The sequence below is a fragment of the Radiomyces spectabilis genome (genome assembly GCF_025331425.1).
Source record: "Radiomyces spectabilis strain NRRL 2753 chromosome Unknown BYT42scaffold_7, whole genome shotgun sequence".
NCBI lineage: Eukaryota > Fungi > Mucoromycota > Mucoromycetes > Mucorales > Radiomycetaceae > Radiomyces > Radiomyces spectabilis.
This window is the reverse complement of record NW_026251932.1, coordinates 1,795,847-1,822,791: the sequence shown is the minus strand read 5'-3', so window position 1 is coordinate 1,822,791 and position 26,945 is coordinate 1,795,847. Positions and strand designations below refer to the sequence as shown.

Genomic DNA, 26,945 nt, shown 5'->3' with positions numbered 1-26,945 from the left:
CCGATACACAAAATGAAGCACCCCCCAATCAATCTAAAAAGAAAAAAAAAAAAAAGTCCCTCTAGAGGTAACGTCGTCTGTGCTCGGTGAGAACTCTGAAAATTGTTCAACGAACCCCATCACAGGACTTGTGTTGCGGACCAAAAAAAGCCACCCATACTAAACTGAGCCATGAATAAAAAAAAACACGTTTGATTCAAACTCCTCCAATCATCTTGGTGATTGTCAACAAAAAACAAAAAAAAAAAGATAATAAAAAAAAAAAGCCTGCAACGGAATAACAAAGAAGCCAATTGTGTAACATGCCTTTTCTTTCGATACCCAGGTTGCATATTCAATCACAAGTGTGTATATTTTTCTTTATCCCAACATTTCGCATGGTTTTTCGCTTTACTTATTTTGGGGGGAAGGTTTGGATTCCCCCCGGACAAGGACTAAGCAGAGACTAGGGGGTGGGAGGGGGACTTTACTGCATGGGGACGCGCTTACAGAAGATTATGCCAAGTCTTATCGGGGATAAGAGGGTTTTTCTTTTTAGAAGGGGTGGCAAAAGAAGGGCGATGGTTCCAAAAAGAAGTTCTTACTATGTGTGACTGACTTTTAAAAATAAACATTCTATTCTATTGTATTTGAAAGGAAAAAGAAGGTTTCCAAGGGTCTGCGACGACAAAGGCAGCTTATGCTTCGGTTGGTTTCACTTCATGGATCGATCTTTTTCATCTGCATGAAAAACCCTTTTTCTTTTTTACATTGAACCGTCTTTTTTTTGTTTCCCTATCCGAGAAACTGCATCCCGTAATTCTTATTGCACTCAAAAAGCTCGAACTTTTTCCACGGTCCGATTGTTTCATCCAATAGGACGTCGGTTTTACGCTCTTGGTCAAATCAAAATTGAATCAAGTCACAGTAATTCCATCAATGCCGTAATTTCCATGTTTTTAATCTTGATCGTTTCAGTGTCATCTCGCATGCACGAGAAAAAAAAGAGAAGGTTTCTTTATTTTTACATAATGATGGGTTGATCATCAGTTGATATCGAACCTATCGATCACAGGTCCTCGTATAAAAAAATTTAGAGCTCGTTTATACCATGCGTGCGCAGACCAACGACTTGACGTGACGTGACCTGTTCTAATTTGTTCCATCAGAGATATGTGATTCATTTTGTCTTTTTTTGTCACTCCGAGTCGCAGAGCTTCCAATCATTCCATCTGAAAATGCTCAAATTTTTGTTCTTGTTCTCTGATGGAGCAATCGAATCATTTTTTCTGCTTACGAAAACTTGTCACACGTTGGTCTCATGTATCTGATATAGAAAAAAAAGAAAAAGAAAAACAGCACATACGAAATGACAGAGGATACACGAAATGAGGCTGATGGTTTTTTACTAAAAGGTCATCGAAAAAAGATCAATTTGTAACTAGACATAATGAAGGACAAAAAATAAAATAAATGGGAAATCCTGACCAATGGGGTGGTTTGGCCGTTGTTCCTTTTTTTTTTCAGTTTGTTAAATCGAAGGCTTTTCGTGGGTCTTTTTTTTTTTGTTTTTGTTGATGAGGGTTAGGAAAAAAGAAGATTGGGAGAGGAAGAAAAACAAAGGGTAGTATATCTACAAGGAATGAGGTTTGCCATGCGAGGGCCCTTTCGTGGCTATTTTTTTTTTTTACTCGTCTTCTTTTAATGGACTAGAATTATTTTCATCCTTGGTTGAAGTACGCGATCGAAGTTGATGTAGACTGGTATCAGATTCACTCTTCATTAATTGTCCTTTGCGTGAGCCTCCCGCCGATTTATGTTCCATGGTCGAATACCGTCTTGATTTCGATAATCCCACCGCTCCAGGCAATACAATGCCTTTGCGAGTTTGTAATGCATTTTTTCCGATTTCTTCAATCCGTTTCTTTTCGTTTTCCAACTGTTGTTTGGCTTCTTCTACCACCGTATCTTCTTTCTTGCTCGGTTTTTGATCTGAGTCAGTCGATCGCTTCCATCGTCGCCATCCTTCGAAATCAATCAACGCTTGCATACAACCCCATTCGATGATCTTCTTCTCCAACCACTCCAAGCTCACAGGTTTCGTAAGGAAATCATTGCATCCCGCCGCCAACGCCGCGTGTCGATCTGATTCCAGGGAAGACGCTGTCAACGCCACAATAATCACCGGCGATCGGAACGTCGAAGGAGGAAGTTCTTCGTTGCTCTTTGGCAGATCCGCAGGCAACATCGTTTCTGTCGATAGATTATCCGTCACTGCCGCAGCCACCGCCGCCGCATTCGATTGCTGTTCGCGCAAAAACGAAGAAGACATGGGCAACACACCAATCTTTTGCTCTTTTTCAATCGCGCGAATCAACTTGGTCGCCTCGATACCATTCATAATAGGCAATTGAATATCCATCTAGATTTTATAATGTCTTTAGAAATCAAATGTCCCATTCGTCCACCAAAGCCAAGCCATTATGCTTACCAGCACCAAGTGGAATCCTCCACCCTTCCATTTCTCTACGGCTTCCTGACCATTGCTCGCTACCGAAAACTTAATCTTGTGCTTCTTCATCCACGTTGATAAAATCGCTTGATTGATCATATTATCTGTATAAAAAAAAATGAAAGCCATTGAGATAATTGAATAACATCAAGAGACTTTTGCATTTTTTTGCCCTTACCTTCGACAATGAGGACGTTGATGGGTGGACTGGCCACATTTGCAAACGCACTATTCTTTTCCCTCTTCTTTTTCTTGTTCAGCTTAAAGTGAGACATGGTACGAGCCGGTTTTTTGCTTTCCGATGGAGTCGCATCGGCCGACCCTGTCGATGCATTGGTACCAGCCGCAGTCGCCGAAGGCGCGGCCAACGGCGAAGGGGGATTGCGCAACGGTCCGGATGTCTCGGGTATCGATGACGCGGTGACGGCGGCTCCTTCCAGACCACCATTGTCGCCTACGTCGTTGGTAGGTGTCAATCCTGGTTTGCCACCTAGATTGACAGTCGATGCAGCGCCATTGTCAAGAGCAGAAGCTTCACTTGGACCAAGAGGCGTCCCACCAGGGGACACTGGGCCGTAAGGAGGATGCGAACCAGCTTGACCTGCCGCCACAGCCGCTGCGGCTGCGGCTGCAGCGGCCATACTTGTCAGATAATCGTTCGATGGTTGAGGAGTTAACTCGGTATGAGATCGACGTCGTCCTGGGACCAGAGTTCGATGCAGCGACGATCGCGCCGTCGCAGCGTCAAACGAAGGCGCCACATTCACACCACCCACCGAGGTTCCTGGCGCATTGCCCGATCCCGGTGTTCGTGCGACCGGATCAAAAAAGTAATTGCCACCGTCGGTTGCATTTTCCATACTCAGTCCCGCCGGAGGACTGTAAATGCCACTATTGGGTCGACGACGAACACCACCACCGCCACCACCACCGCCAGCGCCGCCTTGCGATCCTTCACTGGGTGTCGTTCGTCCATGCATCGCTTCGGAACCGGGCGATCCCAAATGAGCTGAACTTGGTGTAGGAGGGGTATGGCCGGCTTCTTGTTGCAACATCAAGGCGATTGACGGCGGCATAGGACTAGAGGGCGAGGTAGCGATCGGTAAAAAGTGAGGTTCCACCACCGCATTATGCCAAGCTGTGTGCAAAGCAGTCAAGAAACGACGAGGACCGGCCGGTTTAGGTACTACGACAATGCGGGGCATGGAGAAAGGCCGGGAACCGGGAGCCACCGAGAACCATTGAACGGTATCACGCACCCGCTTGTAGTTGGCCAAGGAAGTAAAGTGAATGATGGCCGTGGTTCCATGATGGAAAAAGTTTTGATAAGGTGCGCCGGCCTTGTTGAGTTTGTGACGTCGAGCATGTTGATGACTTTGGAGGAAAGGCGCCGAAGCAGGTGGTTGAGTGTGAAATTCGCGCAATTTGCGTTCCAAGGTGGGGATATCGTCGTCGATAAGAATAAAAGCGGGTGGAAGCGAGTGCAAATGCTCTTCTTCAATGGCCGGAGAAGGCACCGACGGCGTGTTCACAGATCGACTGGTAGGTGCAGGATGCGGTTCGGGAGCCAACAAGGGCGTCGATGCGGCGGTGGGATCGCGGTTGTTACTAGCTCGTGTGTTGGCACTGGCAATGCTGACGTTGGCTTCGGAAGTTGGGGTGGTACCGTAACCGGAGGTGCTGATATCATCTTCGGAAGGGTCCGAGGTAAGCATGACGGGAACATGACTGATATCCGTATTCCAACTGGCGAGACAACTTGTCAGATGTTTGGCAAACACGCTGTGTTGCGGTGCATGAAGAACCATCTTGAGACCTTTTAATTTTTCGATGAACAGGATCAATTCTTTCAACGTCGGCTCATTGGCGAATTTCACACTGGTGTAATGCCGCTCTAAAACCATGGAAGGTTCTTTGATCACCAGCAGCTGGCGATCTTCATCGTCTTGGCCGATTTCCATATCCACCGTCACGTCAAATTTGGTTCGATTTTTACTCATTTCTTCCACTGTGATCGATCCTCCAATGTACTGAATCAGCTGAGCTGTAAAATTGGCATTGGGAAGAAGCGCAGGATTGTCACTGTCAGGTGACGATCGCGAGGTAGAGTGTGTGATTTCAAAAGTGATGCCGACTTTTTGCGATTCGGCCGAAGGTACGATATTCAATCCCAATTCAAGGCATGCACCGGGACTGCATCCTTCCAGAATGTTACGTAAAAGCTAATAAGGAAAAAAAATAAACCAGATTAACAATAAGAACAAAATCATAACCAAACGAGCGTTTCAATAAATGGTACTAAATAGCTATGTCCGATGGAGAGAGATGATCATGGATGACTCACATTTAATAGACCGTAACGAACGGCATCTTCGTCGCCAAGTACATTGGTATGGTGAAGACCGTTATCGGAATGGTATATCACAAGATTGACATCGAGTTTGGCGGCCATGCCGGCCAACGCATCGCCGACGGTTTGAACCAATTCACCCGTGTCAAATTCCGTCTGAACGTTACTGCGTAAATCGTGCTGCGGTGGAGCGGTGATGCCTTCACGAAGGAGACGAGCCATCAACTGCAAGTGGGAACTGATGTGACACACTTGTTTGATGGTGGTGTTGATGGCGGTGATGCTGGCAATGGGGACGGCAATGGAACATGCGCTCAAGAGTTCGTGGGTATTAGCGAGAATGGTGGCGGGAGAAAACTGTTCCAGGGTGGTCATGACCATGAGAGCGGCATCTTGAATTTCTTGTGAAACTGTATTCATGAAAGCAAGACGTCGATCGGCGAACATGTTGATCATGTTATCGACCATAGTCTGAGCCGTGCGTTGTTCTTCCGTGATTCGATTGTTGATACGTTGCTTTTGCTGTTCGTTGGCTCGTTCGAAACGTCGAGCAATGTAAAAGAAGCATACACATGTGAGAACAAGCGATACAATAAGCCAGTGCGACTGAGTATGCGTATTAAGCATCTGAGGAATGGCACTGATGACGGCGGCCATGGTCAGAGCGCTGTTCTGTGCCCAGATTAAAAAGAGACGAATGCTTTCAGGACGTTTGGACCATGCCCGCGTCAACAATCCCCACCATACGATAAACAATGGTTGCATGGACAATTGCATCCAGGCTCGATCGTCGATAGGCGAACTTTGAAAAACGAGCACGGTACCCGCGGCAGCACAAGCGAGACAGATACCGACGGCTACTGAGACAAGACGGTGGACTTCACGAGCGACTTCTTCTTCTTCGTCACAGTTGCGTTGAAGTTGCCATGGCGGAAGACGAAGGCTGAAAGGGTAGTCGTTTTTGTCATTCTGAACGGATCGATTCTGGGAAGTCCATGCCGACCGTAGATAGGCTAAACGTGGGCGTTGTTTCTGTTCAAGGGGCAGCCATTCATCCGACGATAATCTCGATAAGGTTGATGGTTGCGATAATAAGGGAGATCGACTGGAGGCCGAATGGTCGGCCCCATCCGCGGAGTTGATCGTCGTGGTATCTTCGTGATGTTCTTCATCATGGATACTGTGATCTTGTGGGGATGTCTCCACAGGACCAATGTCGTTCGACATTACTCTAGCAATATCCGTTTTTTTTTACTGTGAATGAAAAAAAAAGGGAAGAACGATAAACAATAAAAGGAAACTTTAAAAATAAAAAGATCCAACTTGAGCGGCGTAGGTAACAATAAGAAAAAAAGTAAAAAAACGCAGAGAAAGGAGGAAATAAAAAAGAACCCAGAAAAATGGTGTGGACCCGATTTTTTTTTTTTTTTGCCCATTTTTCACAAAGGGCAATAAAAAAAAAATGGCCAAAAAATCGTCGGCTAAATGAACCATCTTTTGGGAAAAATAGTGAAAAAAAAATACACTCAAATGTGTTTCAATATGATGTTTATGTGTCCCTTTTTTTGGTTTATTGGAATCAAATGTCTTGGATTTCATGACCGTCTGGAGAAAAAGAGAATCGACATGCTCGTCATGCTCGTCGCATACCAATGCTCAATTACAGTTGGCATGACTGGAAAAAAGAAAAATAATAATGATATTGCCACCCATCACAAAACAGAACAGGTTTGTTCTTTAAAAACCGCCAATCTGTTCGACCATCACGTCAATAGTATCGCCATCCTCCATATCCAACTATTGAAAAACCGAACCATGTAAGTGTTCACCAATGCCATCACGTCACCCGTCAACTCTTGTACATATAAAAAAAAACGATACCTCGTTAGGGGTGTGGGTAGGCAGCACACGGTTACCGTCATACAAGAATCGTACAGAGTTGGGGCTCTTGCCTTGACGATCACAATAGGCATCCATGAGTTTCTTCAGTTGGGTGGTACGCTTAATTTTGAAGAACACCTCGTTATTGTCCTAATGGGGCTGCTGTCAGCTCAGAAAGTTAAGACAATGACCGATCGTTTTACATACACTGCCAACCACTTTCAGGTTAATGTGTTCAGTCGAAGTGGTGGGTTCTTTCTTTTCAATCTTGCTGTCAGTATCAGCCATCTTGTTCCAGCAGAAAGATAAAATAAAAAAGAGGAAAATGTTGGGCCGATGGGATGAGACGTGCAAGCGCCCAACTATTTCGTCGTTTTGTGACTCGAAAAATTTTCAACTCAGTCCATTCACCTTTACCTCAATCCCTTATCGCCCCAATGTTCACGTACAATATCATTCCATATCATGGTACCTACCATCATCCTTTATCCATAATTGTGCCATTTCATACGAAGATTGCGACTAATTTTTGCTATAGCCTTATTTAAAGAAAAACAAGCATGACATTAGAATAACGTGTGCAACCATTCATGATCAAACAACCTGGCGCTATTGTCACGTTTTGGATCCCTTTTATCGAATTCACTATTGATTTCGGAAGAAAATAATAATAGCATGATGCCTATCATCGTTGATATATTTCATCTGTAAAAGATAAGCCCTTTCAATGCGACAATTTTTTTTTTTTTTTTTTGGTGTGCTGATACATGATTGACCAATCATCGAAGGGGAAAAAACGAACCGTCGTCAAATAGCAGAAATCCCTGGGTTTTCCAATACCCTCCTCCATTGAATCCATTGTCTTATGTCCTTGTTCACTCGTGTCATGTATAGATCCACTGTCAGGGTATAATGTCCACGTAATCTTGCTAATGGATCCGAGTTTCAACACTGATCACCTCTTTTTTTTTTTTTCTTCTTTTAATTAGGCGACGGCTTCTCGCGCCACTGCCTGGACACCTTGCCAAAGTTTACCACGTGCACCGACGGCAACGTCGGTACTGTCGAAACGGTTGTTTTCAACTGCAAAACAAGAGGCTTCCCAAAACAAAAAGCCGGCAAGTGTAGCAAGATAAGTCATACTACGTAAATATTCGACCTTGCTAAATATGGACGCAAGTAGCCTTTAACATGGAAATCAGCCGCATTATGCGTCGCCACCGGAGCAGGGCTCGTTGTCTATTTCAAAAAGGAAAAAGAACGAGTGCAGAAAGAACGTAAGTAAAATTGGACTTGGGTCCATGAGAAATGCCGTTTAATCTTTTTCTATCTTGTAATAGGCCGTTTTCGAGAGCGACAGGCGGTCCAATCGTATGGTCGACCGGCCATTGGATGCCCGTTTAATCTCATTGATGCAGATACCAACCAACGATTTAGCAGCGACCAATTGAAAGGTCGTTATTACATGGTGTATTTCGGCTTCACTCATTGTCCAGATATATGTCCTGAGGAATTGGATAAAATGGCCGAAGTCGTCGATTTAGCCAGTAAGTGAAAATTGTTGAACGGCATTTTAAATAATCCCAACATTTTTCACACTCTTTTTGCTCTCGCCATCTCAGAGGCAGACAAAGAACTGGGGAATATCTTGGTTCCCGTGTTCATTACCTGCGATCCGCGACGTGATACACCCGAGATTATCAAGGAATACGTCAAGGATTTCCACCCCGACATGAAAGGCTTTACCGGCGATTCGGAAGAAATCCGGCAAGTGGCTCGAGCATTCCGTGTGTATGTCCGCGTGCCACCGGATGCAAGCAAAGATGACGATTACTTGGTGGATCACTCCATCTTTTTCTATTTAATGGATCCACAAGGTCGATTTGTTGATTGCTACTCACGCGATACCACCCCTGAAGAGGTCTTTGAAAGCTTCAAACAATATGTAAAAGATTATCGAGCTCAAGGTGGCCTTGTCCAAGTCGCTTCGAGTTAGATTAGATAGAAATAAATAATAGAGTGACATAGAATGTATTCACAAGTTCATCGTTTTTAGCCACAATACTTTATTGGGTTTCTGCTTTTTATGTAAAATGATGGTGAAAATAAAAAACCAACAAAAGAGAAAATATTGTAATGACAAGAAGAGAATGTAAATTTCGCTAGATGAACGAAAAAGGTAAAAAGATAAATAGACTGATAGTGTGCCGGACGATCTATCAAAGGGGAGAGAATTTTTTTTCCAAGGTATACTAGCTGAATGGATGAGAATGCAAGGTATTCATCATTGGTTGCACAGGCGGATCATCATGATCAAAATGTGAAACCAATGAACTTGGCGAGGATGGGAAATTGACCAGGGAAGGAGTACGGGTTTTAAGTGAATGAAAAGGAGACGACAGCATGGTAGGATCCGATCCATCACCACGTACACGATGTCGCGGTTCTTCCAACTGCGAGCAAGATCGACGACCCATCATGGTACGCGCAACCACTGCATCATAGTGTGCTTTTTCTTCGCCAACGATATCCAGGCCCAGCTGTTGATCTAATTCTTGCACACTTGCGATGGGGGTCATTGTCCTTGACCGCGGCGGATTGGATTGGCCTTCCAGTGCTTTCATAGCTTCCTGTCGTGATTGGTAAGTGGATGAAAACGTGGTGGTTTCTTGTACTTGTACCGCATATGGAACTGGATTAGGGGCAGTTTCATGGGGATGGTGGTAATTATTGGTATCATTAGGAGGAATCATGGAAGATGAACTGAAAGCGGTTCGTAAAGCCAATAACAGTGCATCATCATCAGGAATATGGGGACTACGTCGACGTCGTCGTTCAATCAATGACATCGGTCGACTACCTGTGGGTGAACTGGGTATGGTGGTGGTGGTGGTAGTAGTAATAATGGGTGTCGCTCCTGCTGCTGATATTGTTGTTGTTGTTGTGGTTGTGGACGAGTCAGGAGATCCTGCAGCCGATTGATTGGCTTTCAGGTGATCCGATGTCCCATTTCGGAAAGACTCCGATATGCTCGACAAGCCAGCAGCAACAAGAACAGGTCGCGCAGTGGCAGTGGTATGAATACTGACTTGATCATCCGATTCACCGTCGCCCTTGATATGACCTGCGATGGAAAACGACGATGATGGGTTTCGAGCCAAGCCATACGTTTGTTCAATGTCCAATGACAGTCGGAGCGCCAATGGAGGCTGATTGGTGATACGTGGATTTGACATGTCGTCCCAGCCTTCTAAACTCTTTTTAGGTTTGGCACGACGTGGAGGGGGGGACAATGAAGACGATATTTTGACAGGTACAACAGCAGGAGTAGCAGTAGCAACACGATGCTCATGATCATTCGATAAATCATGTTCTACAAGTATCAAGGTAATCAAAAAAGAAAAATGGGTGAGTAAAAGGGGAAAGTACGCCGGATGCAGTGTGACGAAAATACAGAACAGAAAGAAAAAAAAAGCTTGATAAAAAAAGGAAAAAACACAGGGAAAGAAAAAAAAAAGGCGGATAAACTGTGCGTACCTACAATAGCGTCTTGCTCCTCCTCCACCTCCTCTTCCTCATCGTCTTGCTTGGATTTCTTGGCACCCTGCGTCAACTTTGATCGATGGACACAATAAGTAAATGGACGAGCACGTCCAGGCAAAGACGATGGTTCAGACGCTGAGGTCCATTGTGTGATACCACTGTGGCGGCGTTGGGTGGTACCGGTGATACTCGGTTGCGGTGGCACTTGCGTCGTCAGTGGCGCGGTGGACGGGACGAGCGGTTGTTTGCTCTTGGACCGTTTCATTTTACCAATGAAGGAAAAGTAGTGAGTTAAACGAGAAAATCTTTTCTTCTCTGAAGCAACACTGCATTGCGAATCCGTTAATGAAGCTTTCCGATGAAATCCGTCGGCCTCATCCGACATGATGCTGGTTTGAATCACACTCGAATGCACAACAAAACAAAGACGAGCTTGAAAATAGGTCCAACAATTAGTTTAAAAACAGAGAGAAAAGAGAAAAGTGAAAAAAGAAGGTGAAAAAGAAAAGGGAAATTCGTTCAAAATTTTGGAACAAGACTCACCAAAAAAAAAGCCCTCATTTTTGCCTCTTTTTGTTTGGCTGCCCCTATTTTGTTTTTTTATGGTAAAAGTCGTCTTTTCTCAAATGAGCCTAAAATAGAATATAAAAGCCCAACTCTTTCTCTTTTTTTTTTTTTTTTTTTTCAATCCACCCGCCACTTGCATAATATACCGCCACCCCAACATCAGCTTGCATTCTCTTTCTTGAAAAAAAAAAAGATATGCTTCACATCCTCGTTGACTTGTTGCTTTTTCCATGATGAACCAATAAACTCAGATTCACCCAGTTGATTCACCGCCCTGAAAAGAACCATGTTTATCTTTTTTTTTCATGTTCACGGTTTTATGCAGTAGTATTGATTGGAAACTAGTTCAAACTGATGCACAGTAGTGGTTGATCAACAGTGATATGTAACCGACTGCATCTTATTTTAGTATGAACTCCTACCACAATGTCCTTGGGTCGACCAATAACAAGTCGTTTCAACAATGGTTCAGTGATGTCGATCTGTCATCTGTCCAATACTGGAATGGATCAAACCATGCCGAAAAAGAAAAATGGAATAGTAAAAAAAAATCTGGAAAGCACCTGATATATTTTTTTTTTACAGTTACTTCATATGACAAAAATTGAATGACATTTTACATGAGAGAAGAAAAAAATAAAGGAAAAATGAATGCTCGTTCACCATTATTGCGCATCGTCCATATTCACATCGCCTGCCACTGATCGTCCTCCCCGTTTGCCATTATCTGCTTTGCCAATACCGGCGGCAGCATCGGCCTAATAAATATATTGTTTTCTGTTTAGAATCCAATGGCTCCTTTACAACATACCGACATCAATGCCCACTCACCTCTGCTTGGGTATATGGTTCCTCTTTCAATAATTTCACACGTTTCTTATGCACCTTGGTCTGAATATGCTTTGTTAATGCATCTTCGGTAATAAAATGACGACTACAGTGGTTGGTTTTTTGTTATCAAACCATAGCAGGCACACAAAAATGATCAGTTTTCTTCATGCTGACATGTCACTCTCTTGGATTTCTTTTACTCACGCGCATTCGATACAGTAATGTTGACCCAAACCGGGTTTATCGGGATCAACAGGCTGATTCTTTAATTTGCCTGCATTCTCGGGCTTGACATCTTCATGGATCTGATCCAGATCTCGAGCATAATTACGGGTACGATATTTGCGGTAAGTATCACGAATACTGTGATGCGTGCGCGATCGACGAAGTCTAAGAATTCAGGTAAGTTAGTATGAATCAATCCAACCTCACGCTGAATATGGACCAAAAGATTAATTTAATTTACCTTCCCATGACGGTAGCGAATGAATTGAACGAACTTTTTTTTTTTTTTTGAACCAAGGCGATAAAATTTTGACTTTTTACCAATTTGGAAACCAGCGTCACAAAAACTCGACTTCCACCAATGAGGACAGTGGCTGATCTCGGCTGGGTTCTCGCCCACACACACACACTCATTGATTTTTTCTGCGCTTTTTTTGGGCCGTTTATTCCCCGTCATGGCCAGCAATATCCACCATCGATCGGCCGACGTTCGCATTGACGAAGACGTAGATTTTTCAACTCTGATACGCAATTCCTTACTTTTGAAAGGACTGGGACAATCGGGTTATGCCAAACCGTCACCTATACAGTTGCAAGCCATTCCTCTCGGTCGTTTAGGGGTAGATCTGATCGCGCAAGCTAAATCAGGCACGGGCAAAACAGTCGTGTTCAGCGTCATCGCTATAGAAGCCGTCAATTTGTCCGTGAAGCAACCCCAGGTACCATTGTCAGCGTGCTGTGCTTTTGGCCATACTCGTGTGATACTTAGTTTGCATGATTTTCTTTTCCCGGACTAGGTGATCATTGTAGTGCCGACGCGAGAAATTGCCATCCAAATTCGAGATGTGATACGGAATTTGAGTCAATGTATGCGCAATTTATCCTGCGAAGCATTCATTGGAGGACTGTCTGTGCAGGAAGATCATCGAAAAATAACTCAGTGTCAAATCATGGTGGGGACACCCGGTAAGACCAGCGTACATCACCAATTTTCTTTTTTTCTGTGCCCATCCAACTAATCACACCTTGATCGAGTTTAGGCCGGCTGATGGCCCTCATGAATACCGACAAGCTGAATGCAAAAGATATCAAGTTGATTGTCATGGATGAAGCAGACAAATTGATGGCCGATATTTTCAAACCTCAAATCCAGTAATGTATTTTCTTTCTTTCTCTCCTTAACCCCGGCCCATTTGCGCGACGAACCCCTTGTCATTAAAACGGATAGATTGTTCTAGGTACATTTATCAGCGATTACCAACTACCAAGCAATGTATTGCCTTTTCAGCTACATTTACGGATGAACTCTTGGAGTCATTGAATGGATTTATGAAATCACCCCAAATTGTCCGTTTAACCACCTTGGTACCCACATTGGAAGGTCAGTTTTTTATCCAGAGTTCTCCATCTATTTTTGTTTGCGCTGCTGATCCCTTCATACAGAGGTCCAGCAGTATTATGAAAATGTACAGGTGGACGAGAATAAAATGGAGATGCCGTTGGAGATCTACAAAGCCAAATTTGAAGCCGTGGGCCAGTTACTCAGTAAAGTTCCATTTTATCAATGCATGATCTTCCTTAACAGCGTACCGAGGTAAGATCAATGAATTCTTCAATCAGCCCTGATCTAGTCTCTCAATTTTTTTTTTCATGTTATGACGAACGACAGGGCGATGGAATTAACGAAATGGCTGACCGATATGGGCTGGCAGTCAGGATATATACATGCAGGGCTGACGCAGATCCAGCGCATCAAAGTCATGGAGCAGATGCGTGATTTTAAACTGCGCGTACTTGTTTGCAGTGATCTGGTACATTCATTGAAAAGTCTTGCTGGAAAGAGAAGTTTATCTAACCGCTGAAAACCGGCCATTTCATGGGTCGTTATAGATTGCAAGAGGCATTGATATTGATCGTGTTAATCTCGTCATCAATGTGGACTTTCCGTGGGAAATCGAAACTTACCTGCACCGCGTTGGACGCACGGGTCGTTTTGGTAGTTGTTTTTTGCTTGTCATGCATGAACGTGGTTTAATTGATCCCATATACCCCTTGTCAGGTATGTCCGGTATTGCCGTCAACCTTATTGGTCCCTCGGATCATGACTTTCTTCAAGCCTTGCTGGATCATGGCGTAACAGTCAATCCATTACCAGGTAGCTGATATTCACCGCAAAAACAAAGCTGCGTTTTCCAAATTTGGCTGACCAATGGATGCTTTTTGTTTGCTCTAGACAATGTATCTTACAGTGAGTTTCAAAAGGAACTAAATGATGAGGAACAAAAGTTGCTTAGTACGCACCAAGAACGACGAAACAAAGACAAGGTATTCTAAAAAAATGAGTTCATCATGAGCTATATTTTGTGCACGCTGACTGACCGTCACGGTGGATCCTAGTCCAAACCCATCCAATTTCCTAGGACCGCCGTGAAAACTCCAAAAGGCACCAAAACCAAACCATCTTCTAGGCTGTTCGGTACATTGACCTCTGATACAGTCATCCAAAAGCCGAAAAAGAGAGTGGCCTCTTCGTCCGGTGAAAACCCAGTATCGAAAAAGAGTTTACCTGACAAGCTATCCTCTTCCGCCAATGAAGCATACAATGAGTCTTCTGAGGCTACCGAGACTTCATACTACTGGCCGTATCATGACACTACATCTTATTCACATGCTCCTCCTCCTCCTCCTCTTTCGTCATATCCAGCTTTTCCACCGGTCCCATTTCCGCCTTTTCCCACTTTACCTCCATCCAATACCACCTCTACGTCGACTGGGCGTACGTATCCGCTTTTCTTCCCCTTTCAAACGACATCACACTTTATTCCACCTGATCTACACTTTTAATATCATCAGATAAAGTGAACAGCTGCCATCGATGGGTTCTTTGGTCACGTTTTTTATGTTTGGTATCTTGACGAGCTTTAGATGACTTTTTGATCACAAACCGTGGGGGTGTTTGCACGAAGTCTGGTCGATATCTCACTTTATGTCTTCTCCTCAGAGAAGCCGAATACCACGGTATCATGGGAACAGCATGAACAAACCCAGTGCAAGCCCTTCACCTCGCCAGTCATCTGTGCATCCTTGCACCTCGTCACACCTCCGAACACATACGATATTTGAGTAGCTAAAACCAATTCGACCGTTTACCGAATATACATACGTGTTGTGATATCATGATTTATCAATTGAAATCAACGATTTTAAATGCATACAACATTGCATCCTCTCTTGTTTTTAGTATATTCTATGGTAAAGAATAATGGCGAAGTTGGACAGGTCAATGATGGGGTCCTTTTTTGATCGCATGCGAAATATGTCGCCTTGTTCTTTCAGGTCTTGGCTTTCATGAAGACGAATTGAAGTGTTGTACTCTGTATTTTTTTTTTTTTTTTTTTTTTTGGGAATAGGGGCTCTGTTTGTTTGAGAACGAGAAAAAAAAAAGTTCATTTGCTGGGCGACGATCCTGATTGATCTGTCTTCTATGGTTCTGGAAAGCCGGCAGGGCGAGAAAGGTGAGCGCTGTTTAAATGTTCTATTCTCTTTCCTCTGCAGCCAATCAAAATGGAAAATTGCCATTTGGAACTGTCAAAGCATGATTTTTTGGCCGCCCCAACTTCTTTTTTTTATTATGTTTTTATTTCTATCTGATTCTTTCATTCATTCACATTATGTTTCTTCATTCTTCATTTTTTTTATTTAGTGTAGTATATTTTTTTATTCTTCTTTACCTTCATTTTTTTCATATTTGTATTTCCCTTTGAACGTTCCCGTCTTCACCGGGACCACTGTACAAGCAAGGCTCACCGACCAATGTGATCAAGGCAAGTTGTAGTAGGAATATTTATTCGTCGACGTATGGTACTTCTCTACGCGTTACTTAGCAATACCGATCATGCCCCATGGTTCGTCCGACACATGCCTGGTGAAAATACTTCAAGCAGAGTCCACAAGTTATTGCTACAACAGCTCGATCCAGTTATATGGTGAGGGTTCCCGCAACAATGATCGGCGTCGTTGGACTGCATCCAAGGGGACCATCGTCCACAAGATATCACAGCGCCTATCAACCTGTACTTCCAACATGCCCTCTCCCTGACATTTGCGACCCACACGCGGTAGGGCCCGTTGTACCGTCGTTCCCAAAAGTGAAAAAGAAATTGCCAAAAAAAAAGGTGAAAAAAAAAGACAATGGGGACGACGAGAAGCTGGCCCCAGGTGGGTGTCCACCTGAAGCAAAGAGGCACGGTGGGTGGCTGGGTGGGGGATCGCAGCGTTTGAGTCGACCGTCCTCTTCCGTTTGTTTCGCGAGTTGTTTTTCGGTTTCTCCCGGTCGGTCTCTTCTGGTGGTTCACGAGTACGGGATTGCGATGATGCCTCTCAGTACCGAGGCGCGGTGTGGCCCAGCAAGAACTCCAGGTCCCGGATTTGCTAATGACGCCATGTAACCCAAACTCTCCGTCGGCCCGCCTGCCATCCGTCTTTGATCGCGCCAACCGCTGTCGGATGCGGATGCACCACTGGTATGGACTACTGCACCACGAAGCGCCAGGCCTGCCGCTGTTTGTTAAAAAAAACCGCAAATTTTTTGCGGTACCACGAAGAAGGGGGGAAGGCATAAAAAGGAAAAAGTCTGTCTTTCCCCCAACACCTCGATGATCAAAGCAGCGGCGGCAACCTGGCGTTTGTTACGAGAAGCAAGTGATTTTGCCATTGGGGTAGTCCTGCCGGCAAGGGTATCCGCTGTTTACCGGCAGCAACCGGTGCGATCTGGAGCAGCAGGTGGGGGTTGACGTGGGCTACAGGGCGGCTAGGCAAGTCCAATGGGTGGGCACTTTGAACACCCAGGACCTGGAGTGGTCACACCACAAGCAGGCCTCGAGAGGCTAGGGTCCGGGAAAGTGGAGCCAGGCCATGTTCGTGTGGCACGCTCGGTCAAATTTACAGGGTAAGGAGAAGGCACAAATGAAAGGTCGTGATTAACAATGATGTCGTGTCTATGTTCAGTGTTAGGTTGTTGGGCTATAGAGACCGGATTACTACACTTGATCCGATCCAAAAGTGTCCTGAGAGGGTTGGGGGGGGAGGTACTAACCTTTGTGGTTTTGTAGGGATGTTACTAATCCTTTTTTTTAACAGTTTCGATCAGGCGTGGGATGATTCGAAGCGAGGGTAACCAGCTAAGTATTCTTGGGAAAACTGGTCTTTTTTTCTGATTGACTCACTATTTCTTGCCATAGGTACTTGGTTCATCACTTCATCAACAAAGTAATGTATATCAGATATTCAGATTTTTATTTCGAAATCACTCACTACACTATTAGGTTCCATGTTCAAAAATGTGCCGCATGAACAACAAAGATATGTTGATATTGATTGAATGATTTTTTTTTGAATGGGTACTTACTGATATTACACCATTTGATGAGAGGTTGCGGGCCTGGTCCCGTGAAGGCTTATTTTCTGATGAAGACAAGATATCCGCCTTCCGTGCCGATATTGCTAAGTATCTTCATTACCCAGTTTTTATTCGAAATTACTTACTACACCATTAGGTTACAGGTTTCCATGAGAGTGATGCGCCAAGGATGAAACAAGTACGCTGACGGAAAATATGAATAATGCTTTATGAATGGTGACTAAATGATATCATACCCTTTAACGAGCGTTTGAACATTCGCGCGAAGACAAGGGAAATCAAGTTACCGGCGAAACCATGCAAGGGTAAATATCTGGGCCTATGAAACCACGGGTGACGAGTGTTTGGATGATTCGACTGAGTTATTTTTTTGTGAATGGTAGCACTTGGCCGATGGATCCACCGGAAGAAGGAGTGACTCAAGTTGCAATGACTGATCCAGGGCTCATCGTTGGCTCAGGCGTGGACTAGGGAACCATGTATGGTGGCACGTGGGTGCAGGCAGAAAGCTGTTGGTAAGACGTCTAAACGACTACTTGACGGAACCCTTTTTCCGGACGTGGCAACTGGGTTCAGCAATTGTAGTGAAGGGATGACGAATTGGACGGGGGGTTTCCGTCGATATGGGGTCCATCTACGGATGATCCATTTGAGGATCTGCGGGCAAAAAGGGATAAAATGGTGACTTAAAATCATGCACAACCAAATTCACTATTTGAATATTGAAGAGCAAACTTTGTCTGATTATCCAGATTTTTTATAGCCAAGCGGTGGCTGTGGTCGTTTTTATTTATATTTCTTGTTGCCGTGGGCATCTAAGCCAGTTCTTTGTACAAATAAAACGATGCTGGAGACGATTAAAAGCGTCTCGCCCATTCCTGCCCGCCTGTTTTCTTTCATATCCTCGACAAGTCACAAAAGTGCTTTTTTTTTAAAAAAACAAAAACAAAAAAAACCAAATTGTATCGACCCCTTCGTAGACTCTTCTTTATTCACTTTTTGAAAAGCTATTAACACCGCTAGATCATTTGCCCTCGTCTGTCGCGTCATGTTTTACCAAGCAAACCCGAGTGCATATACGGGGTTCTTAATTGTTACCGTTTAAAAGCCTGAGGAGCTTTTTTTTTCATTTTTATGCACGTCTCGTATTTGCAAAGAATGTTAGCCGTGCGGTGATAACATCCCCACAGTCTGCCGATGTCTATTTCACATCTTACACAGCCCGTCAAACGCCTCTGGTACGGGTGACTGTTTCCCTGGCCTTACACCCATAAATTTACTAGGTAACCCATGTCTTCATCTGGGCGTCCATTCGTTGAAAAACAAAATATCTGTTTAGGTGCTAATCATCCACGCAGTTTGTCTTGAAAGTTGCGAGATAAAAAAAAATATCTCGTTCCTTTCAAATGCAGTTCCTTGGTGCAGCCATTTTCATTGGTCGCATGGTGTGACTGCTCCTGAATGTACCGAAAGTGTCCTTATTTCCCAGAACAAACCAAAGCTTTCCATCTAATCTCTTCAACACCCATGGCAGGATCAGCTTACGGATCAGGAAAAGCAGTATGTGTTTAGTCAAATCTTGTAAAAAAATTGTTGGAATGCTGACGATGAATACTCTTTAACGATAGCAAGACACGGATTTCCGTCGAAAGTGGGACAAGGCGGAATATGCGGCTAGAGCCAAAGAGCGAGAAGCTCGAGAGCGATTGTTGGATATCAATGCGGAACGTAAACGACAAGGCTTACCACCGATTCATCGCAAAAAAGAGGAAGAGGACGAGCCGAAGCAAGCATTAAAAGCCCGTGAAGAAAAGATCGTTCTTGATGCCAATGTCGGCAAGATTCAAGTCGTGCAATCAGCTCGTCAGCCTGGTTTCTATTGTAAAGCCTGCGACACTGTATGCAAAGACAGTGCCAATTACCTGGATCACATCAATGGCCGAAAACGTAAGTTTATTTTGTTGGACGGGTGTTGTTCGGTAGGGATGTCGTTTTCTCATGGAATGAAACTAGATCAAATGAATATGGGCGTGTCCATGAAGATTGAACGAGCGTCCGTCGACTCCGTAAAAGATCGGTTAGCCATGCTCAAGCGAAAAAAGGAAGCGCCTGAAAAAACCGAATATGGTTAGTCGGACTGGATCTTGATCTATGCTTTAAAACAAGTGAACCGTTCGGTTGATACTCACGCCGAAATTTAATTAGATCTTGATGCCAGAGTGGAAGAATTGAAACGAGAGGAAGAAGAGGAACGACGAAGGAAAAAAGAAAAGAAGCGACAAAAGAAGGAAGCCAAGAAGAAAGAAAAGGAAGACGATGTCGCAATAGAAGGAGAAGACAATGATGACATGGCGAAAATGATGGGATTTGCAGGATTCGGTTCATCGAAAGCATGAACATCTTGCACTGTATAGATGCTTGTGAATAAGCATAAAGATATATATCACTCCCTTGGAAAAGGCTTGCGTTTTATAGAGGTTTTTTTTTTTCTTGAATATGTCGGTTTTTTCTGGTTTAAAGTTACGAAAAATTTAAGGATCTGGCTTACGTGAACAATTAAGTTCAAAATAAAAAAGAAAAACAACAAGATAAAGGTGTACATAGGGAACAGACCGGCCGACCATGCATAGAGTAGACTTGAAAAGTTAAAAGGGTAAAAAAAGGAAAGTGAAATCGTAGTCGCAACTGGGTAAAAGAGAAAAAATACATAAGGGCAAAGCATAAGAGTGAGTACAAAAGGCCAAAGAAATCAAAAAAAAAAAAGAAAATCAAATAAAAAAACAAACTATAGAAACAAGCATATCAATACACATATAAACAATAAAGAAGGTTAAAGTTTGGGCATGGCAGCCGCCATCCAATGGTTGTTCTGCCGTTCTATCAATCGAGCATCCTCATAGTAATCTTGACAATAAATTGGCTCCGACAATCGTCGCATGGTCTGATTTCATCATTCATCAGTTATTATTACAAACGCACCAAAAATAATGATTATCCCTTTTTTTTTCTTTGTCATACCTGCTCATACTGGGGAATCATGTTGATCGGTAACGTTGCAGAATTGGCCCGACGTCGTTCTTCCACGTTCGTCATGATATAGTTGGGAACTGAGATCAGGTTCGGGGTCGGATCCGGCATTGGATATGCTGTGTCACCTTGTTTTACTTGGCAAGGTAGGGTTTGGATCCAATCCTCCACATTGTAATACGGTCGGCTATTCATCCACGACCATGCAGGCCCCAACATCCCCGTCGAAGCCAGCCCTGTTCCATTTTCCCAACCGCGTGAATCATAGCTTTCCAAGACCTGTACCCCAGGCTCGGAGAACCACATGGTGGGCGGTTGATTGGACGGCAACGAATGCTGATCATCCAACCGTACCACAGTGTCCAAACTCTGAGTAGCGTGATGAGCCAATAGGAAAGGATGATGGGGAGTTTGTGGCGTTTGGAGTCCCTGAATTGCATTTTCCAGCTGACTTGCACTGTCATTCCCCACATTCACGGAGACCAGAGATTGGTGCGTCGGATCCGTCTGATCCTTATCGGTGGATGATCCGATTTTCGTATGATCGGACACCATGGAACCAATCGATTGAGGTGAATGCATCCCCGACTTGGGCGCGAGCATCATTGGTGAACGTGGCTTTGAGTGCGGTGGTGGTTGCTGGTTCTGCTGTTGTTGCCGTTGTGTTTTTGCTTTGGCCCGTCGGTTCTGGAACCAGACCTGTACCCCACGTGGCGTCATTGACAATTTTTGGGCCAGCCATCGTCGTACAGTGGCATTTGGCTTGGGATTGTCCAAAAATGTTTTTTCCAATACTTTGAATTGATCGCGCGACGTACGTCGTCGATGTTTGATTTCGAAAGGATTGTAAAAGGTAGGAGTAAAGTCGGTCACGGATGTGGAGGAGGCGGTGGTTGGAGGCGGTGACGATTGAAGTGGTGGTGGCGGAGGTCCTACAACGGCTACTGAAGAGTGACCTGAATGGGGTCCTGGTCTTGGACTGGAGGCCAGTGTTTCCATGCAAGGCATGATCTGACAGTTACAGCATGTTCCAGGTTCGTACTTTACAAGAGTGGAAGAAGAAGAAGAAGAAGGCATAGGTAAACAAGGTGAAATGGGACACGACACGGTCGCATAGACCGACTGCCAATCTTCTGATGTGGGTGTCGATAAATACGATGAACACGCACTTTCCATCGTGACCGTTGAATCCAAAACAGAGACAGGGACGGAGATGGGTTGTGGTGGCTGTTGGTGTTGGTGTTGTTGCAATACTGGTGGTGGTCGTATTAGTTGATGATTTAGTTGTTGTTGTTGTTGTTGTTGTTGACATAAAGCTGAGCAAGCTTGTGCCTCATTACAAAAGGCCTCTGAATAAGACATGGTATATAATTGGGTTTTTTTGGGGGGCTTAGATACAATGGCTCGTTACAATGCGAGACGAATCGTTGTGAGTGGTCATAAATGGAAAAAAAAGAAAAGAAGTTATAGATGCGACACTGTACAATATACTTTTATATTTATGCGAATAAAATATACAATATGCAATACCAAACAAGGGAAAAAGAGGAAGCTGATATGCCTATATATAGCCTCTCTCTGTTGTATCCATTAAAAGGATACGGGAATGTGGGGGTTTTTTTGGAGAGGGGTTTCTGAAATTCCTTAGTTTAGGAGGATCGAGCGGTCAGCCAAAGCAGTAAGTGTTCTACCGGATCCAATTCAACTGACACTTTTCATTGAATCAATGAACACCCAACACTTGACAAAGAACGATGTTGCCGCGGCAATTATTTGAAACAATGGAATCCATCCAAAACTCAAGAATAAATCACTGAGAGTCATGCTAACTACACAAAATGAACAACGACCCAATGCCAAAAAGAAATAAAAAAGCTTAGGAAAATCGAATGATTTGGACCAAAAAAAAATATATTGAGTAGTCAAGAAGACCTTCCTGTTCAGTAACAAAAAAGATGGAATAAAGCAGGGGCAAAACCTTTGGGAGGAAAAGAAGATACGGAAAAGAAGGGAAGTCAAAATGGAGCCATTCGAAAAAAAAAAAAAGAATAAGTTGAGAACAGTGACATGTCGAATCGCATGCCTCCAATTTCCAGAATTCTTGTTTTCGTTGAACATGAGGGAAATTTCGCTGATACGAATGATTATTTTCAACCCGGCGGGGACATGACTGATGGGCCTAATATTGGTCACGCGATATTGACCGTTTGACTAGATGATGATGATGATGATGATGATGGAAAATTTTAGATTTAAAAAGATGACAATTTCATTTTATGATTACTGTACCTTCATCATCCCTTCTTTATCATATCCCTTCCCAACCATCCCAAAAAAAAGCCCTCTTTCACCCTGAAGCTTGAAATACAATTGATTTTTATCTAGTTATAGTAAATGCCAACTTTATGCAGCATCCATGTAGATGGCCAGCAAAGATCTCGTGATATCCAACGCACTGCAGCATATTTTGAGCGATGGTCGGCATCGATGGGATGGTCACGCATCGTACTGCTTATCAAGCATGCCTTGAAGAACGAATCAAAACAAGACTTACAACAAGTCATCAGGGATTCGCTGGCAATATATTCATTGTTCAACTCATAAGCGTAATAAAGCCAATACAAACAAAAAATAGAATTAAACAAGAAATTCATGTCTTTCCGTTGTGTGAGTTAAGTAAATCAAGGGATGACAGGAAAAACAGGGGTTCTCCGCCTCAGATCAGGGACTCTATGATAAAAATGGCAAAACCAGCGAGGGTGCAAGAGAGGGGATTTTCTAAAAGGAAAAAAAAGAAAAAAAAAAGACAAATACTGCATAAATCTGACAAGCTATCGACGGTGCATAGGTTCACTCCTAGAACTTGAATCGATTATAAGCTTGATTTCTCCCAACTTTTTGTCTAGTCGTGTTAATAAACAAAGTCTATACACATGAAAATCAATGCATGGAATATGCTCTGTACAGAGCACATCTTGCATGCCAGTACCGCGGATCGTGGACGCACATGCCTTTTTGCTCTTGTCAATTGATGTGAGATTGATTCTATACAGTAGTGCTTTTTTTTCTTTTTTTGCCTTTTGGTCATCTGGTATTCCTAATGCTGGTAAGAAGGTTGATCGACCACTTTTTTTTTGTTGATCGCGTCATTTTGTCAACTCCCTCCTTGTTAAATATTTCCCAGGGATTTTTCAATTATCGGTTTTATCTAAAAAGATTATATATTGATCAAGGAATGCGCTAGAATAAATACAAAACAGAAAAAGGTCTCTGGATCCATTTGAAAACTCTTATTTTTTCTTGTTACTTTGATCCTGTGTCCCAACTATCCGCCGGCGACATGACCAGAGCTCGACACCAAAAAATGGAATTACACAGGTGACAGTGGATCCCCCATCTTTAGACTGAGGGATGAAATTCACAGCAAAATTTCGCGCGGCAATTTGTCCGAAAAGTACCCGTTAAATACGTGTTGAGATGTACAGAATGTTATTTCGTAGAATATGGAGATCGGCTCGCTCGCAACTCAGCTTAACGTTTTATGCAAAAGATCCTGGAGAGAGACAAATGGTAAAAATGGTGACCCTTTTAGTTGATATATGCACTGAATCGCAGAATACATATACTGTAGAGCATCAGTATGCATACATTGAAGATGAATAATGTGGAAACCATATTCTGGCTTGTCCTTTTTCAATGAAAATATTCATGCAGTATGGTCCAAAACGCATTTTATTCTGAACACCGCCGATTCATGGACCTGTGGGGCATCTTACCAAAGTTGGATGTAAGCTTTTGGCGGGCATACTGCAAGAGGCTATATCTTTCATCTTTTATCCGGTGACGGATACTGTGACGAGGCACAAGGTATGATGACATCAACAATGCAATGGCGTGGCCAAGTGTGTGAAGTGGTTGCCCTAGATCATACAATTTCACGTTAAGGCGAAATCGAGATATCCTAGGCTTGAAATAATTAAACGAGGTGGACAGCACGGCAAAGCCATCCCCATGCCCATATCAACCAAGCTTATTCAATATATAATTATATAACAAAGGAAGACCCAAAGGTTGACATATTGATCATCCATCCATAACATTGTTTAACAGACTCTATTTTCCTGTCGCTGCCAACGAATTTGGATGAATGGAAACATATAAACAGATTGAGATGGCCAAATAAATGACCATAGGATAATCTGTCGGCTTGCATCTAGCAAGTGAAACGATCAAAGACCGCTCTCAATCAACGACGTAAATCAGGTGTAGCATAAAGATTAACCTTAAAAGTTGTATGATGAAATCAATACCACATCATTTATTTCATAGTATCTGTTGCACCACACGTCAGAATTTTCCTACCTTTCTAAATCGACCGGAATAATTGCTTGTCAAGTGGAAATGACTCGATACCTTTTTTTTCTCTGACGTTGCTCGAGCGGTTAATGCTTGGGATCCTCTCGGAATTTTTTTTTTAGCTCAGTGATCAGCGTAAAAAATAAAATAGAAGGTCGGAGCCATACATCACTCGCTGACTTGAGAGAGCCTGCTTGAACTTTTTCGAGATGTTGCCGGATTTTTCCACAATGCATGTTACACCAGCCAATGGATGGGTCCACGGAAGATCCGATACAGGCAGCATGATAAGCCTACAGTCAGATACCCTAATATAATTTACAATCAACTACAGACAATAAAATAATAGGTTCATATGGATCAAGCTGACATTATCATGCATGATATCAAACCGATGGTTTCATTTAGCCATGAGGGTCATGATCATGGGTTGGAAATCGTCTGACCGGCAAAAACAAAAACAAAAAGAAGTGAACCAGGTCCGATAGGTTCGTTTTCAACTCCGTTGAAAAAGCGGGGTGGCCTCTTGGACTTTCTTTTTGATCAACGGGTCCAAAGAACGGAAGTGGCCATGACAATTAATGAACTTTTCCGGGAAATCTTGTATCCACAATTGGGAACTTTTGGCAGTCAGACTATGGGAGACTAACATGGTCTAGTGCGTGAGCCAGTCGCATGGATGTTTATCTTTATTTTTTTTTCCTGACACGATAGTGTGATCGACGATGAATGCCGAACCCATCTCAGCATGAGATAAACGAACCGGGAAACGATTGTGGGGCATTCAGCGGGTGATGAAAGTCACATGTCGCTTATTGTGTCATAGAGATCGACTTTAGGCGATTGAGTTGATCAACAACAAACAAGCCTTTTTTTCCCCACAGATAGAGGATTCAAGGAACGTTTCAGTGGTCATGGATGGGCTGGTGAGTTCTTGTTGCCAAAGAACCTTGTTACCGATAAGAAAATGTAGCGTGCGACTTTATTTTTTTCAATCACACTACCTTGGCAAATTTGGGAATGGCTTAGGTAATTGCCTATTTTCCGTTCATTATTTACCATAAACAGCTTGCGTGGATGTTGACTCCTCGTTGATGTGGTGCCGACAAACCCCTCTTCCCATCTTCTTCAGCCCTTGAGAACTAGTTTTCAATCAATGAATTTGGCACACTTTGAACGCCATATTGGTGTCTCGTCGAGCAGAATAAGGCAAAAAATAAAAACAAAAGAATGATCTTTGTGGAGAGGATATTTTTATTCAATGCGTTCGGTTGGTGCTTATTCTGTTTCAAAATTTTCCAGTGAGAATTGGGTGCCTCACAGTTGCTTTTTTTCCCCTTCTTTTTGGTCCCCACCGCCTATCCGTTGTTTCTATCGGAATATTTGGAAACGAAAACATTCTATGTTGATGTGCTGGTATGTCGCCATCCTTTGGGAGAATCGCCTCTTGGAGTGATACAAAGAAACCAGTCATCTAAAAAATTCCCAAACTTTCCTCTGACCATCGCTTGTTCTTGGTGAACTTTGTAACAATGAATCAAGATTGATCATTTTTACCCCATTCATCAATGGAATGACGGGTAGAAAATAGGACGAGATGGACGACCTGAAAGAAAAAAGAGAACGCAGTAGACAGAGCACCTTGGCTTTGTTTGAATGTGAACCCATCTGTTTATAATTCCGCGATAGGCAACAAACATTGACTTATCGCACGATTAACTCAGCACGGACGACCGCCCCTTTCCTCGAGGAGGAAGGATGACTATTTGCCCCACGTTCTATCCTTGTGTTTAGAGATTCCGTTGGACGACATCATATGAAAAAACCCGAGTCTCCGCACCCGTCTCATAATTCACATCCAAGTTGACCATATCATCAAAACTCTGCGAAACTTTCTGCATATCCAATGCATGGATGCAAGAATCAATACCTAACCTTGTATTTTAAAATAAGGAGCTTGAGCTTAAAGATGGCCTGTGGCTAAACTACCGGCGTACAATGTGAATGGGTACAATTCTAATCAAAAATAAAGAGGACCGGGCATCGTGACATCGAGTACCACCTGCTCCATAGGATGCCATGTCAGAAAAATTTGTACAGGTTCGAGGTGATACGTAGTCGTACAGCCGCGTCATCTATAGGTCTGACATTCCTCGGTTGGGTGGAGGTGGATTGAATCCTGAATTTTTTTTTTTTTTTTTTTTTTTTTTTTTGCCACCTTGTCGAACCTGTCATTGATGCAAACCAAATGAGTG

The 26,945-nt window shown here is 43.4% G+C and overlaps 9 protein-coding genes across 9 annotated transcripts; 4 read left to right on the top strand and 5 right to left on the bottom strand.

Annotated features, from left to right (window-relative positions):
• Window positions 1-1,666: 1,666 nt before the first annotated feature.
• On the bottom strand, window positions 1,667-6,068 carry BYT42DRAFT_614678 (uncharacterized protein; the record flags this gene model as incomplete). Its single annotated transcript, XM_051571879.1, has 4 exons — window positions 1,667-2,401; window positions 2,471-2,595; window positions 2,670-4,713; window positions 4,836-6,068. 4 exons carry the CDS (start codon window positions 6,066-6,068, stop codon window positions 1,667-1,669), a joined length of 4,137 nt encoding a protein of 1,378 aa, XP_051423373.1.
• Window positions 6,069-6,321: 253 nt separating this feature from the next.
• Window positions 6,322-7,054, bottom strand: BYT42DRAFT_572546 (ubiquitin-related domain-containing protein). The gene is made up of 3 exons (XM_051568623.1): window positions 6,930-7,054; window positions 6,723-6,872; window positions 6,322-6,638 (listed from the first exon to the last, which is right to left on the bottom strand). The coding sequence occupies exons 1-3, from the start codon at window positions 7,008-7,010 to the stop codon at window positions 6,579-6,581; spliced, it is 291 nt and encodes a 96-aa protein (XP_051423372.1). The 5' UTR covers window positions 7,011-7,054; the 3' UTR covers window positions 6,322-6,578.
• Window positions 7,055-7,458: 404 nt separating this feature from the next.
• BYT42DRAFT_572539 (SCO1/SenC-domain-containing protein) lies at window positions 7,459-8,779 on the top strand. Its single transcript, XM_051568622.1, has 5 exons — window positions 7,459-7,629; window positions 7,712-7,840; window positions 7,906-7,999; window positions 8,063-8,269; window positions 8,345-8,779. The coding sequence occupies exons 1-5, from the start codon at window positions 7,588-7,590 to the stop codon at window positions 8,716-8,718; spliced, it is 846 nt and encodes a 281-aa protein (XP_051423371.1). The 5' UTR covers window positions 7,459-7,587; the 3' UTR covers window positions 8,719-8,779.
• BYT42DRAFT_572537 (uncharacterized protein) lies at window positions 8,780-10,837 on the bottom strand. The gene is made up of 2 exons (XM_051568621.1): window positions 10,260-10,837; window positions 8,780-10,095 (listed from the first exon to the last, which is right to left on the bottom strand). The coding sequence occupies exons 1-2, from the start codon at window positions 10,648-10,650 to the stop codon at window positions 8,975-8,977; spliced, it is 1,512 nt and encodes a 503-aa protein (XP_051423370.1). The 5' UTR covers window positions 10,651-10,837; the 3' UTR covers window positions 8,780-8,974.
• A 555-nt stretch (window positions 10,838-11,392) lies between these two features.
• Window positions 11,393-12,161, bottom strand: BYT42DRAFT_572534 (uncharacterized protein). The gene is made up of 4 exons (XM_051568620.1): window positions 12,130-12,161; window positions 11,868-12,053; window positions 11,664-11,766; window positions 11,393-11,590 (listed from the first exon to the last, which is right to left on the bottom strand). Exons 1-4 carry the CDS (start codon window positions 12,135-12,137, stop codon window positions 11,498-11,500), a joined length of 390 nt encoding a protein of 129 aa, XP_051423369.1. The 5' UTR covers window positions 12,138-12,161; the 3' UTR covers window positions 11,393-11,497.
• Window positions 12,162-12,185: 24 nt separating this feature from the next.
• Window positions 12,186-14,097, top strand: BYT42DRAFT_365526 (P-loop containing nucleoside triphosphate hydrolase protein). The gene is made up of 8 exons (XM_051563252.1): window positions 12,186-12,607; window positions 12,686-12,854; window positions 12,929-13,040; window positions 13,127-13,269; window positions 13,332-13,482; window positions 13,558-13,699; window positions 13,779-13,884; window positions 13,948-14,097. The coding sequence occupies exons 1-8, from the start codon at window positions 12,344-12,346 to the stop codon at window positions 14,049-14,051; spliced, it is 1,191 nt and encodes a 396-aa protein (XP_051423368.1). The 5' UTR covers window positions 12,186-12,343; the 3' UTR covers window positions 14,052-14,097.
• Window positions 14,021-15,101, top strand: BYT42DRAFT_572531 (uncharacterized protein). Its single transcript, XM_051568619.1, has 2 exons — window positions 14,021-14,213; window positions 14,286-15,101. The coding sequence occupies exon 2, from the start codon at window positions 14,479-14,481 to the stop codon at window positions 14,743-14,745; it is 267 nt and encodes an 88-aa protein (XP_051423367.1). The 5' UTR covers window positions 14,021-14,213; window positions 14,286-14,478; the 3' UTR covers window positions 14,746-15,101.
• Window positions 15,102-18,834: 3,733 nt separating this feature from the next.
• Window positions 18,835-19,439, top strand: BYT42DRAFT_497570 (uncharacterized protein; the record flags this gene model as incomplete). The annotated part of the gene is made up of 3 exons (XM_051564506.1): window positions 18,835-18,867; window positions 18,936-19,254; window positions 19,321-19,439. 3 exons carry the CDS (start codon window positions 18,835-18,837, stop codon window positions 19,437-19,439), a joined length of 471 nt encoding a protein of 156 aa, XP_051423366.1.
• A 698-nt stretch (window positions 19,440-20,137) lies between these two features.
• On the bottom strand, window positions 20,138-21,696 carry BYT42DRAFT_614671 (uncharacterized protein; the record flags this gene model as incomplete). Its single annotated transcript, XM_051571878.1, has 2 exons — window positions 20,138-20,248; window positions 20,326-21,696. 2 exons carry the CDS (start codon window positions 21,694-21,696, stop codon window positions 20,138-20,140), a joined length of 1,482 nt encoding a protein of 493 aa, XP_051423365.1.
• Window positions 21,697-26,945: the final 5,249 nt, after the last annotated feature.